Here is a 14,545-nt window from a genome sequence, read left to right on the forward strand (position 1 = left end):
TAAAATCAGCACATTGTACCCTCCCAAAAAAGACGAAAAACATAAAAAAAATTTTTAATTGATTAATCAATTATTAAAAAATAAAATTACTCATCACATGTATCTATATCATGTATTTGAAATTTTAATTTTTTGAGATTGAGTCTCACTTTGTTGTCCCCAGTGGTGTTCCATGGCATCATAGCTCATAATAACCTCAAACTCTTGAGCTTGGCTCAGTACCTGTGGCTTGAACGGCTGAGGCACCAGCCACATACACCTGAGCTGACGGATTCGAATCCAGCCTGGGCCCGCCAAACAACAATGACGGCTGCAACCAAAAAATATCTGGGTGTTGTGGCAGGCACCTGTAGTCCCAGCTACTTGGGAGGTGGAGGCAGGAGAATCGTTTGAGCCCAGGAGTTTGAGGTTGCTGTGAGCTGTGATGCTACAGCACTCTACCCAGGGTGACAGCTTGAGGCTCTGTCTCAAAAAAAAAAAAACAAAAAAAAAACTCTTGAGCTCAAGCGATTCGTTTGCCTCCGTCTCCCAAGTAGCCAGGACTACAGGTGCCTACCACAACGCCCAGCTATAATTTAGAAGCAGGGTCTTGCTTTGGCTCAGGCTGGTCTCCAACCTGTGAGCTCAGGCAATCCACCTGCTTTGGGATTACAGTGCTGGGATTACAGGCGTGAGCCACCACACCTGGCCCCTGGCTATTTTTTTTTTAGAGACAGGGTCTCATTCTTGCTCAGGCTGGTCTTGAACTCCTGAGCTCAAGTGAAGCACCAGGCCCAGTGTATTTGAAATTTTTTACATCTGAGAGTTATCTCTTCTATCCAATTTATTAACTTGTCTGATAATTTGCTTATGTCTGGATTTACTGATGGTTATTTATTTTAAACTCCGGATTATAATCCAATAGTAATTTATTTTTTTGTTGTTGTTCTACCTGTTCTTCCAGTTAGCTTCTCCCTTTTTTTCTGAAAGAAGGTCTTACTCAGTCCTTTAGACTGGAATGCCATGGTGTGATCACAGCTCACTGTAAACTCCAACTCCTAAACCCAAGTGATCCTTCTGCCTCAACCTCCCAAGTACTTGGGATTACAGCTGCACACATCCGTGCCCTGATAATTTTAAAATATTTTGTTGAGATGGAGTATTGTTATACTGCACAGGCTGGTCTTAAACTCCTGGCCTCTAAGTATTCTTTTGCCTTGACCTCCCAAAGTGCTGAGATTGCAGTGTTGTGACACTGTGCCAGTCCTTCCAGTGATCTGTGACATGTCAACAGATCACTGGACCATCAATGTTGGTTTTTGTTTACACTTCTGTACTTTCTGGGAGTACAAAATGCTGGGGATGCTTATCCTAGAGTCAGATATCTCCTGATTCTTCTTGAAGAATAGCAATTTTGAACATTTCTGTTTCATTCAGTTAATGCATTTTTTTTTTTAGAGACAGAGTCTCACTTTGTCACCCTCGGTAGAGTGCCATAGCGTCACAGCTCACAGCAACCTCCAGCTCTTGGACTTAAGTGATTCTCTTGCCTCAGCCTCCCAACTACGTGGAACTACAGGCACCCAGTATAATGCCCGGCAATTTATTTTTGTTGTTGCAGTTAGGCGGGCTGGGTTTGAACCCACCACCCTTGGTATACGGGGCCAGCGCCCTACTCACTGAGCCACAGTTGCCACCCCAGTTAATGCATTTTTAAAAACTTTCCTCTGAGGCTTCTTCTTTGACCCATGGATTATTTAAAAGTGAGGTTTTTTTTCTTAATTAATTTCTAATTTTCTTCCATTGTGGTGAAGAATAATAGAACACTCTTCTATTATTTCAATGATTTAAAATTTGTGGACATTTATTTTATGCCCCAGGATATGTTCTAGCTTGAAATATGTCCCATAAAGTGCTTGAAAGGAATGGGTATTCGGTTGTTGTGTACAGTGTGCAATAAATGTTGATTAGATCCTGGTGGTTGATGATGTTTTTCAGTTCTTCCACATTTATGCTGATTTTCTATGTAGTTGCTCTATCAACTTTTGAGAGCAGGGTAATGATGTGCCCACCTATAATTGTGTCTTTGTCAACTTTATCATTTCAGTTGTATCAGTTTTTGCTTTATACATTTCCACCTCTCTTTTCTGGTATATATACGTTTATCTTTTTTCTATTTTGTTTCTGTTGTTCAGTTGGCAATTTCTACTGTTTTTGTCTTCCAATGCACTGATTTCTCTGTCATTCTGGTGTTGACCCCGTCCACTGAGATTTTTATTTTGGTTATTGTATTTTTCAATTATAACATTTTAATTTGTTTTTCTTTATATTTTCTACTTAATTACTGAAGCTTCCTATTTTTGCATTTATTTTAAGCATGTTTGCACCTTCCTGTTGAAGCATTTTATCATGGCTGCTTAAAAACTTCTGTCAGATAGTTGTAACATTTGTGCTATATTGGTTTTTGGCATCTATCAATTATCATTTTTTATTACATTTGAGAACTTCCTGGTTCTTGGTATGATGAGTTATTTTCTATTGAACCTGGACATTTTTGCATTATGTTCTCAGAGTCTGGATCTTACTTAAATATTGTTTTACCTGGTTTTTCCTGATACCCACTCCAGTGGGAGAAAGGAGACCCTCTCTCATTATTGCCTGATTGAAGTAAACTTGGCTTATTTTACACGTTAGGGATGTAGGATGAGCCTTGTTACACCTGCGTGGGGGTGGGAGTTCCCTCTTCCGTGTGATCTCCTTTGGTCCTTAATTTTAATAATACCCACACTTTTATATGTGAACGCTTACGTTGTATTTACATGCTTCTGTTTCTAATACAGAGAAAGTCTGGAGCTGTTGCCCAGAGAATTGGAAATCATTTAGTTCCAAATGCTACTTTATTTCTACTGAATCAAGATCTTGGAGTGAAAGTCAGAAGAACTGCTCTGAAATGGAGGCTCACTTGCTGGTGATCAACACCAAGGAAGAGCAGGTACTTCCTAACAGATAATGGAGTCGTGAGCTCTCCCTGTTTTTTGTATGTCTCCCTTGAGTAAGAAGGAGGTCTTTGTTATTTTGGAATATTTGTGCTGTGGCAGAAGGCTTTCGATAAAATAGATAGGAAAGCCTCTTTACATTCTATACCTTTTTCCTTAGTCAGGAAAACCAACCTCCCGCAAAGAAATTGTGGTGTTAAAAATATAACATGGGGGGCAGCGCCTGTGGCTCAAAGGAGTAGGGCACTGGCCCCATATGCAGAGGTGGCGGGTTCAAACCCAGCCCCTGCCAAAAACTGCAAAAAAATAATAAGAAAAAATAACATGGGGAGGGCGGCAGCTGTGGTTCAAAGGAGTAGGGCGCTAGCTCCATATACCAGAGGTGGTGAGTTCAAACCCAGCCCCGGCCAAAAAAAAAATATATATATATATATTTATGTATATGTATATAAATGTATATATAATATATATACATATATACATTATATATACTTATATATGTATATAAATATATATAAAATGGAGATAGAGTTGAAGGTTGAATTTTCTGTTTGTTATTAAATGCATAAATTTTTATACATCATTAACCACTTAACAGAGAAGATGTATTAAATTATATAGAGAAATAAAGTTAAATCATCAATAACCAGAGTCAACAATCAGGAAAGAAATTGAAGAATGTCTGAAGTTGAGAGCTGTCGCGTCCGAGCGCTGCCTTGGCTTTGTGGCCGAAGGCTCTGAACAAGCTGCCTGCCGCCTGCCTGTCGCCTTGCGGGCCGCCCAACCCTGCCCGTTGTTCAGCGAGGCGCTGCGCCCGGAGTTCTAGGAGCTGGTGGCCGGCGGCCCCGCCGCCTTCGCCGCCTTCCTGCGCTGTGGGCTCCTGGGCGGCTTCCTGAACCCGGATGACGTGCGCGCCATCGTGAGCGCGGACGCGCGGCCCGGGGATATTGGCGCGGAGGCCGCGGCGGCGGCGGAGGACCGGCTGGTCGCCCTACTGCCCCTGCGGCACCTACTTCCCGGAGCATTGGAACCTGGAGCCGCCGCTGCTGGAGCTCGACTGGCCGGCCTTCTATCAGGGTGCCTACCGCGGCTCCACGAGCGTCCAGGCGCACTTCCAGCCTCGCTAGGCGGTGAGCCGCTGCAAGGACGCTCTGAGCCAGCAGCTCCTCCGCGCGAGAGGCGATTGCAGTGGTAATGCACCATCTTCACAGATACTGACATCTTCAGAGACCTGCAGGAGATAACCAGAATCAACAATAGGAAAAAAGGATTTGCTGTGTATATCCTTCTGAACCAGGCTCTACTCTTTCAATTTTTGGTATGTGCATGGATCTGAAAGTTCATCCGGAACACGAAAAGGAAATATCTACTAGGCAAAGTGAGGAACGAAAATTGTTGGGAAAGTTCACAAGTTCGCGTTGGTTGATGTGGTATTCACGTAGCAACTGGCTCCTACAGTTTCATGTGGATGGGTGGCAAATTATATAACAGTAACTTGCTAATTCTTTCTGGCCAAGTGGTGGCACACTTTGACCTAGAGTTCCGAATCTTCTATGCCTATCAGCCCCCAACTCCTGTCTAACTTCTAGATCAGAAATAAATTTGACCATGTTCACAGTCCAAGAAGCTCACGCTGGGCAACCTGCTACGGATGCAGTGGGCCAGCCTCTCAAGTACATCGAGTGACTAGGCCTCAGGTGCTCACCAAGGGCGAGGCAGAGACCAAGCACCGTGACTCGGAGTCCTCCACCATGAATGAGGAAGACCACTTCATCAGCCCCAAGGATGAACTGGAGGGCAGAAAGGCTGCTGATGTGGCCCCACAAACAGGAGAGGAGGTGCCTGCAGTGCGTGTGAATGAGGTGGGAACACAAGTCAGCACCACCATGGGGTGTGCTGGGACTCCAAGCCACAGTCCCCACCAGGGGAGTGGGCTCCAAAACTATGGTTTGGTCCAAGTCGCTGGAATCAAGTCCTGGCTCAATCACATATTGGCCATGCTTTTAGGGAACATTTTTTTACTGTAAACTACCTTGGTTTTCATTCTGAACATTTTAACACAGGGTCAGTTAATTTGCTTACTATTAGAGATATAACATTTTATCCTTTTTAGTAACTGCTCAGGATTCAGACTCGTGGGCTCAGCCAGGCTTGACATCCTCAAAGCTTCCTTCTTTAAAAAACATCATGTGCCGGGCGCGGTGGCTCACGCCTGTAATCCCAGCACTATGGGAGTCTGAGGAGGGAGAATTGCTTGAGCTCAGGAGTTGGAGACTCGCCTGAGCGACAGTGAGACCCCGACTCATGAAAAAAATGGAAAAACCCAGCCGGGCGTGTAATCCCAGCGGCTTCCGAAGGCTGAGGCAGTGGGGTGCCCGCAGCCAGAGTCTGAGGTTGCCGTGAGCTACCACGCCCACTGCACTCTGCTCAGGGGCATAGGGTGGGACCCTGTCTCAACAACAACAAAAAAAAATGTAAAGAAATAAAAAATAAGCAACGAAATAAAATTTTGAAAAAGCCAAAAAATAAAATAAAATAAAGCCAAATTAAATTAAATTAAATTAAAATTAAAATAATAATAATAAAAATAAAAAACATCACGTGTGGTGACACCAGTAGCTCAGTGGGTACAGTGCCACCACATACACTGAGGTTGGTAGGTTCAAACCCAGCCAGCTAAAACAACAATGACAATTGCCAACAACAACAACAAAAAATAGCCAGGCATTGTGGCAGGCTCCTGTAGTCCCAGCTACTTGGAAGGCTGAGGCAAGAGAATTGCTTAGGCCCAAGAGTTTAAGGTTGCTGTAAGCTGTGACGCCATAGCACTCTACCCAGGGTGACAGCTTAAGACTCTGTCCCTCTCCCAAACAAACAAAAAATCATGTGTCCCTATTTACCTTTATTCCCCTAACTTGCCTTTGAATTCTACACATTATTTTACATGCTTTTGCTTAATTTTTGTCATGTGTAAGTCAGGTATTGGTTTTATGGTTTAAACACTGTGGGTACGTTTTTTTGCACAATTTTTTTTTTTTGGTTTTTGGCCAGGGCTAGGTTTGAACCCGCCACCTCTGGCATATGGGACCGGCGCCCTACTCCTTGAGCCACAGGCGCCGCCCGCACAATTTTAATATAGTCATGCACTACATAATAATGTGATGGACCACATATACAATGGCAGTCCCATAAGATTATAATACCATAATTTTACAATACCTTTTCTATCTTTAGATACATAAATATTTACCATTGTGTTAAAGTTGCCTACGGTATTTAGCACAATAGCCTGCTATACAGGTTGGTAGGCTAGGATCAAAGAGGCTATATCATGTAGCCTGAGTGTGTAGGAAGTTATACCATCTAGGTTTGTGTAAGTACACTTCGTGAAGTTCATACAATGAAATTAGCTAAAGATGCATTTCTCAGAGCTTATCCCTGTTGTTGAGTGACACATGATTCTGCTGATGTCTCTTAAAGGGAATGTTCAGGTATTTTAAGGTCAATTCAGGTAAGAGGATATATGTTGTGCATCTTTCTTTCTTTCTTTTTTTTTTTTTTTTGAATAATGAACGTTTATTACATGAACTAAGACAGGAAAGAGAAGGCTTCTTGCCTATGGCACAGTGGTTATGGCGCCAGCCACGTGCATGAAAGCTGGCGGGTTCAAACCCAGGGCCAGCTAAAAAATGACAACTGTAACCAAAAAAAAAAAAAAAAAGATAGGAGAGAGGAAGAATTATTTGCCTTTCCAGGCCTTGATTTTCCTCAGATAGAACTCCAGCTCTTTGCCTTCTAGCACATAGCCATCTGCTCGGCCACAGCCTGGTCTTGATGCAATGCATGCAAGAAGCTTGCCCTGCTGGAACTGCTCCTCCAGAAGACTGCAAATTTTGGCGTTCTTTTTCCTTTCATCATATTTCTTCAGAATTTTTTTTGAACGTTTTTTGTTTAAAATCTCTTCTTCTGGAGTCAGCTTGGCTCCTTTCTTGCAGCCCAGGGGCAGTGCATAGTGGGACTCATACCACTGTCGGTATGGTGTGCTGTCAATAAGCACAATGCAGTTTTTCGCCAAGGTCTTGGTATGAACCAGCTCATTATTGGATGCATTGTAGACAACATCAATGATCCTTGTTTTCCTAGGAGAACAAGAGAAGTTTCCCAAGTCCAGCCTCCGGGCACGGTATTTCTTGTTACCTCCCTGAACGCAAACGGTATGTATACGGCGGGGGCCAATCTTAGTGTTAGCTGTGGGGCGTCCCAACTCATACTTCCGCTTCTTGTGGTAGGGCTTTCTCTTGCCCCTTGGTCTTGCGGCGCTTGTGCCAGTTGTCCCGAGAGATGCTCATTGCTCGGCTCTGGCTAGAGTGTTGTGCATCTTTCTTAATTTGTGTGCTGTTCTGTTTTAGAGGTTTGAATCACCATTGATTTTATGATTGAAATCCTGTTTAGAAAAACAAAACTGTTTCTTAATTGTTTATCACTTTAGGATATCTGGGTTCTTAGCATTAAACAATATAAACAAAAAATCTCTGAAGTTATGAAAGGAAAATGATTATATCCGCCAAAGTTTTCTCATGCATAATTTTGAAGAATGGCATCTCTTAGTGTTGAAAAGAAGGGAAGTCAGTGTGAGCTGAGAATTCCTTATGATCGTAGATAGAAATTGTTTCCCATATATATACTGAACATCATGTTTATAAGTGATGTCTTTGATCCTTCCCTGCTCAGCCTCAGCTGACATACACTCCTAGGATCTTCTCCTATTCTTTCTCTCTCTCTCTTTTTTTATTTTTATTTTTTATTTATTTATTTTTTTTTTTTTGAGACAGAATCTCACTTTTGTCGCCCTTGGTAGAGTGCTGTGGTGTCATACCTCACAGCAACCTCAAACTCTTGGGCTCAAGTGATTCTCTTGCCTCAGCCTCCTGAGTAGCTGAGACTATAGGTACCTGCCCCAATGCCCAGCTATTTGTAGAGATGAGGTCTCGCTCTTTCTCAGGCTGGGCTTGAACTGGTGAACTCAGGCAATCCACCCAGCTCAGCCTCTCAGAGTGCTAGGATTACAGGCATAAGCCACTGCACATGGCTTTTTTTTTTTTTTTTGACAGAGTCTCACTCTCTCACCCTGGGGTTGAATACCATGGCATCACAGCTCACAGCAACCTCCAGCTCAATGCATCCTCTTGCCTTAGCCTCCCAAGTAGCTGGCACTAAAGGCACCCACCACAACGCCCTGCTAGTTTTTGTTATTTGGTTTTGGGTTTTTTTTTGTTTCGTTTTGTTTTGTTTTTCTATTTTTAGTGGAGATGGGGTCTTGCTCTTGCTCAGGATGGTCTTCAACTCCTGAGCTCACCAATCCACCAGCCTCGGACTCTCAGACTGCTAGGATTACAGGCTTGTACCACCTCAAGGGCCACTCTCCTTTTTATTTTCCTAAAGTCATAAGAAATGCAGCTAGGCAGGGCCCACCCCTAGGACCCTTGGTGTCGGGAATGTTTGGCCCCTCAGCTTCCAGGAGTTGGGCACCAGAGAATGCAGGAGGAAGGAACGTTCCAGGACTCCAGTCTCTTCTCCACAGGGATATGGTCCATCAGCACAGGGCTGCTGTGTTGGCACTGCTCCTGGACAACAGTGAGGTGTTTCTGTTCAAGCAGCAGAGAGCAACGCTGGAGGGTCTGGAGGAGATATACCCAAAAACACTGGAGAAGGAACCAAGAAATTTCAAAGCAAAGGAACTGTGGGAAAAGAATGGAGCTGTGATTGTGGCTGGGCAGAGGACAGGCTATTTCCTCTTTTGAGAGGAGACTATAGTCCTGTCCTCCCTGAAATCCCAAATTGGAGGAGCTGGGGGTTCCCCTCCCTGCAGTACTGAAGGAGAAGATCAGGACTGAACTCAAGGACTTTCAGCCTTATTTCAAAGGAGAAATCTTCCCCGATGTAAAGAAGAAGCTTTATGGTCTGCAAAGGCGGAAGATCATGTTTATGGGATTTTTCCATTTGGGAATATGGTACAACTTCTTCTGGCCCTGGACGGGAGGCTGTTCTGGAAACCTGGAAGGTGAAGGCTTCATCCTTAGGGAAATTTTTGTGCTGGGATCAGGAAAACAGTGTAGAATACCAAGGAAAAGATGTTAGAGACAACGTAAACTACTTTCTGTTCTTGAAGCTCCTAGGAAGATCAAGCCAGAGACTTCAGCCTCAGAGAAAAAAACGATTGTGTGAAACTGCCTAATGCAGGATAACTAGGGGCACTCACCAGTGTTCCTGGAGGTGGTGTGTTTATAGTGTGCCCCTGAGGAGTTAGCAACCTGCTTACACTGTGTTCTCAATATGGATTATTAACATATTTAATATTGTCTTCTTTTGCCAGTAAGGCAAAATTGCCCCCAAAAGAAGGCTGACAAAAAGCTAGGAAACTGATAAGGGTTCCATTAGCTAAAACCTAGATGATATGAGGCTTAAAATTGACTATTGCACCTCATCACAAATGTTTATGGTGTTTGAGTGCTGTTATTTGAAATGGTTTTTAGTTTTATGTCTTCCAAAATCTAAAAAATTTTGGGAAATTAGAGAATATGAGGTTTTTTACTGTTATGGTTTCTATTAATATCTTATTCTATAATGCCAAAGTAATATTCATACAAAGGTATTGATATGCTCCAGATTGGTTTGATGAATTGTAAAGTGAGATCTCTTGTTTCATTGTCTCCCATTGCAAGTCCGGAGATTGTTTTCCTAGGAGAAATGATCCTAACAAAATTCTGCATCAGAATCACCTGTATGTAAAATCAATAATAAAACATTTACCATAATGCTGAAAAAAAAAAAAATAGAATGCAGCTAAAGCTGAGTGGTCTAAAGGTTATGACTCCTTTCTTTTCTTACCACAGGATTTCATCATACAAAATCTGAATGAACATTTTGCTTATTTTGTGGGGTTGTCAGATCCAGAGGGTCGGAGACATTGGCAGTGGGTCGATCAGACACCATACAATGAGAGTGCTGCGTGAGTATGGAATTAGATAAAGAAATCATGGGTCCAAGACCCAGGGAGTTTAGGGTGTTGTAGCTGTCAGCTATAAAACTAGAATAGCTCCCTGTTAACTCCTGGGCACTGGGTTAAATAATTGTATTATGTCATTTAGTCATCACAAGAATCTGATGCGGCACCTATTATTTTTTCTACTATAGAGATGAGGAAATTGAGTTTGGAAAATGAGGATAATTCATCTAAGGTCACCCAACAGTGTCAACAATGGTCTTCAAATCCGGGTGGTTTTTATTGTGCTTTTAGCCCCTATAGTTGTGTCTTCAAATACAATACAAATTCATGTTGGTTAAGATCGTAACCAACTATTAAGATTTCATATTTCTTATAAGGCATAAATGTCAAATTCTGATAGTCTTATAATATCTCATAATTATAAAATTTTGTTTGTTTGTTTGTTTTTTGCAGTTTTTGGCCAAGGCTGGGTTTGAACCCGCCACCTCCTGCATATGGGGCCAGCGTCCTACTCCTTTGAGCCACAGGCACCACTCATAATTATGTAATTTTTTAAAAACTCAGGTATGGCTGGTCACCTGTAGCTCAGTGGAGAGGGTGCTGGCCACATGCTCTGGAGAGCCCAGACCTGCTAAAAAAAAAAAAAGAAAAAGAAAAGACAGCCTGGCATTGTGGTGAGCACCTGTAGTCCCAGCTACTAGGGATGCTGAGGCAAGAGAATCGCTTGAGCCCAAGAGTTTGAGGTTGCTGTGAGCCGTGACACCACGGCACTCTACTGAGATTGACAAAGTGAGACTCTGTCTCAATAAATAAATAAATACTCAAGTACTTGAATAGATTACTACCTTTTCTCGTATCTACTGTGAGAAATATTATATATAGTGATGTTCCTCTATGCCCTATTTTTTATATAAGAAAACTGAGAAGCAGGGATATTAAATGACTTGTCCAAGATAACAAGAATAGGTAGAAGATACAGAGATTTTTACTAGTTCTTTAGACTCCGAAAACAGTACGTTAATATAAAGGAAAATATAAGCCAGTCCCAGTGGGTCATGACTGTAATCCTAGCACTCTGGGAGGCTGAGGTGAGTGGATTGCTTGAGCCAGACCTCATGTCTACTAAAAACAGGAAAACTAGCTGGGCATGGTAGCACATGCCTGTAGTCCCAGCTACTTGAGAACTCAGGCAAGAGGATTACTTAAACCCAGGAGCCTGAGATTGCTGTAAGCCATGGTAATGCCTCGGCATTTTACCTAAGGCAACAGAGTGAGACTCTTGTCTCAAACAAAAAAAGGGAAGGAGGGAGGGAAGGAAAAAATTCTATTGATAAGTGGGGCCAGGGTGAAACCTAAAAACCTGTGGACTGCCAGTCCCTTGGGTACAGGACATAAGGACTGACAAATACAAAGAAGCCTTTGAGATAGCTGCTGTGAGGATGTTTGGAATACTGAGTAATGTGGGCATAGTTTTCCAGGGAAATGCCAGAGATGCAAGTGAAGAAGAAACTATTTCTTTTTACTTTTTTTTTTTGAGACAGAGTCTCACTATGTCACCCTTGGTAGAGTGCCGTGGCGTCAGAGCTCCCAGCAACCTCAAACTCTTAGGCTTAAGTGATTCTCTTGCCTCAGCCTCCCAAGTAGCTGGAACTATAGGTGCCGGCCACAATGCCTGGCTATTTTTTGATGCAGCTGTAATTGTTGTCTAGCTTGCCCCAGCCGGGTTAGAACCCACCACCCTTGGTGTATGTGGCTGGTGCCGTAATATAGGTGCTGAGCCAAAGGAGAAACTATTTCTAGTGGGGAAGAGTAGATTTGGGCATATCTGACCTTGGCCTCTGTGAAGTTCATCCCAATCCCCTCACTCCTTGACTGTCTCTAATCTTTGTCAAAGCATTGTTTAACGAAATACCCTCATCCTTGTTCTCCTTTTCAGATTCTGGCATCCAGGTGAGCCCAGTGATCACAAAGAGCGTTGCGTTATTGTAAATTTTCGCAAGCCATACACAGCATGGGGCTGGAATGATGCTCATTGTAGTAATCCTCTAGGCTCTGTTTGTGAGATGATGAAGATCTACTTATGAATCAAACATTCTTCATGGACATGTGGTTGGATTGGCATCCATCATTATAGAGATAGACAGATAGAGATAATCAGCTCTTTATGTGTAAGAGAGGTCCATGGAATTTTAGGTAGCCAGTCAACTGTTTCACTTCTGACAGAATTGCTCCATACAGTTATTGATTTGTTCATTCATAAAATGAGCATTTTTGGGGCATTTTCATATGCCAGAAACTGTCCTGGAGACCCTTTTTTGTGCACACGGAGGGAGCATGAGCCTCTCTCCTTACTTCTGTCAGACTACTTAGGAATTATTTACTGAAACAATAGTGCAATGTAGTTTCTCTACCTGTCTGGATATCTTCTTTCCCCCCACCCCAGCTTTATTGATGTACAACTGACAAATACAATTATTTATATTTAAGGTATATTGTATGTTGATTTGATATACTATATTTTGTGAAACGATTACTACAGTCAGTTAACATATCCATCACATTACATAGTTACCAACTTTTTGAGTGTGGAGTGAGAACATTTAAAATCTACTTTCTAAGCAAGTTTCAAATATGCATTACAGTATTATTATTATTATTATTTAGATAGAGTGTCACTTGGTCACCCTTGGTAGAGTGCTGTGGCATTAGCTTACAGCAACCTCAAACTCCTGGGCTCAAGTGGTTCTCTTGTGTCAGCCTCCCAGGTTGCTGGGACTTCAGGTGCCTGCCACAGCACCCAACTATTTTTCAGAAACAGGGTTTTGCACTTGCTCAGGTTCATCTTGAACTCCTGAGCTCAGGCAATCCACCTGCCTCAGCCTCCCAAGTGCTGGGATCACAGGCACGAGCCACCACACCCAGCTTATGATTATTATTATTTTTTGAGACAAAGTCTCACTATGTCACCCTCAGTAGAGTGCTGTGACATCACAGCTCACAGCAACCTCCAACTCCTGGGCTTAAGCGATTCTCTTGCCTCAGCCTCCTGAGTAGCTGGGACTACAGGCGCCCGCCACAACACCTGGCTATTTTTTTGTCGCAGTTTGGCCAGGGCTGGGTTCGAACCTGCGACCCTCGGTATATGGGGCCGGCGCCCTATCCACTGAGCCACAGATGCCACCTAATTACAGGATTATTAACTATAGTCACCATGTTGTATATTAGAGCTCCAGACCTTATTCATTTTATAACTGAAAGTCTTTAACTCTTTGACCAACAGTGTCCCATTTACCCCACATTTCCCCACCCACTGTTTCTATGAGATTGACTTTTTTAAGATGCTACGTATGGATGGGATCATACAGTATTTGTCATTGTCTGACTAATTTCACTTAACTTAATGCCCTCCAAATTCATCCATGTTGCTGCAAATTGTAGGATTTCCTTATTTGATGTCTGATGATATTCTGTTATTTATAAATAGCAGAATTTTCTTTATCCATTTTCTTTATCCATCCTTCCACTGGTTGACACTTCAATTGTTTCCATGTCTTCGCTATTGTGGATAACAATACAGTAAACATAGGATTGCAGGTAAATGTTCTAAGAAGCAATGAAAACAATCCTTTTTCCAAAAGTGTCAAAAAGAATAAAATACGTAGGAATAAATTTAACCAAAGAAATGGAAGATTAGTATGCTGAACATACTAAAATATTGGTGAAAAAACTGACTTTGTGAAGTGACAAAGTAATGAAAATATATCCTGTATTCATGTATTGAAATAGTTCATACTGTTTAAATGTCCCTACTAGAGTGACATTTGCAAGCTGGCAGGCTAGAAGCCCTCTGTGCGTCCCCACCACGCTCCACTAAGACAGTGAAAAGAATGACCAAATAACTACTTTTGTTTTTTTTGTGTGGAGACAGAGTCTTATGTCTCCCCTAGTAGAGTACCGTGGCATCACAGCTCATACCAACCTCAAGCTCTTGGGCTCAAGCGATTCTCTTGCCTCAGCCTCCCTTGTAGCTGTGATCACAGACACCCACCACAATGCCCAGCTATTTTTGTTTGTTTATTTGTTTAGCAGGCTTGGGCCAGGTTGGAACCCACCAGCCCTGGTGCATGTGGCCAGCACCCTAACTGCTGAGCTATGGGCACTGAGCCCAAACAACTACATTTTGATGAAAATATCTAAAGGAGAGCCCCAGGGTACATCAAAGAAGTAGCAGAAATCCTGTGGAGCACAGAACTCCAGGATGGCCACACAGACAATGGAAGGAAGACCTTGCTTCTGCCACTTCATCCCTAAGTTGGGGTCAGCTCAGAACCAGGAGGGACTCTCCCTGCAGGAAAAACGTAAGAAAGAGGCCCCAAGCAGCCCCCTTTACCGGCTCTGACACCTACAGTCCTCCACCCTGGGGACCCCTGCAGTCTCACAGCTAAAAGCTCAGCTGAGGGAGCTGCTTGGCATTCCCTGCAAAGGTACTGTGCTCCCCAGAGAAGGCACCAGTACTGTGACGAGCCCATTGTGCCTCATGGAGCTACTGTGCTGCACCATCTTG

General features: G+C 42.9%; 1 protein-coding gene and 1 pseudogene across 1 annotated transcript in view; one reads left to right on the forward strand and one right to left on the reverse strand.

Annotated features, from left to right (window-relative positions):
* The window catches only part of LOC128561958 (C-type lectin domain family 4 member A-like), a 42,304-nt gene extending 29,883 nt beyond the window's left edge, over window positions 1-12,421 (forward strand). The window contains exons 4-6 of the mRNA XM_053556608.1: window positions 2,820-2,971; window positions 9,869-9,984; window positions 11,918-12,421. Coding sequence (XP_053412583.1) covers window positions 2,820-2,971; window positions 9,869-9,984; window positions 11,918-12,065 — 416 coding nt within the window. The 3' untranslated portion in view covers window positions 12,066-12,421. The remainder of the gene's footprint in view (window positions 1-2,819; window positions 2,972-9,868; window positions 9,985-11,917) is intronic.
* Window positions 6,715-7,324, reverse strand: LOC128561732 (40S ribosomal protein S8-like; annotated as a pseudogene).
* Window positions 12,422-14,545: the final 2,124 nt, after the last annotated feature.

Source organism: Nycticebus coucang, chromosome 12, assembly GCF_027406575.1.
Source record: "Nycticebus coucang isolate mNycCou1 chromosome 12, mNycCou1.pri, whole genome shotgun sequence".
NCBI classification, from domain to species: Eukaryota; Metazoa; Chordata; class Mammalia; order Primates; family Lorisidae; genus Nycticebus; species Nycticebus coucang.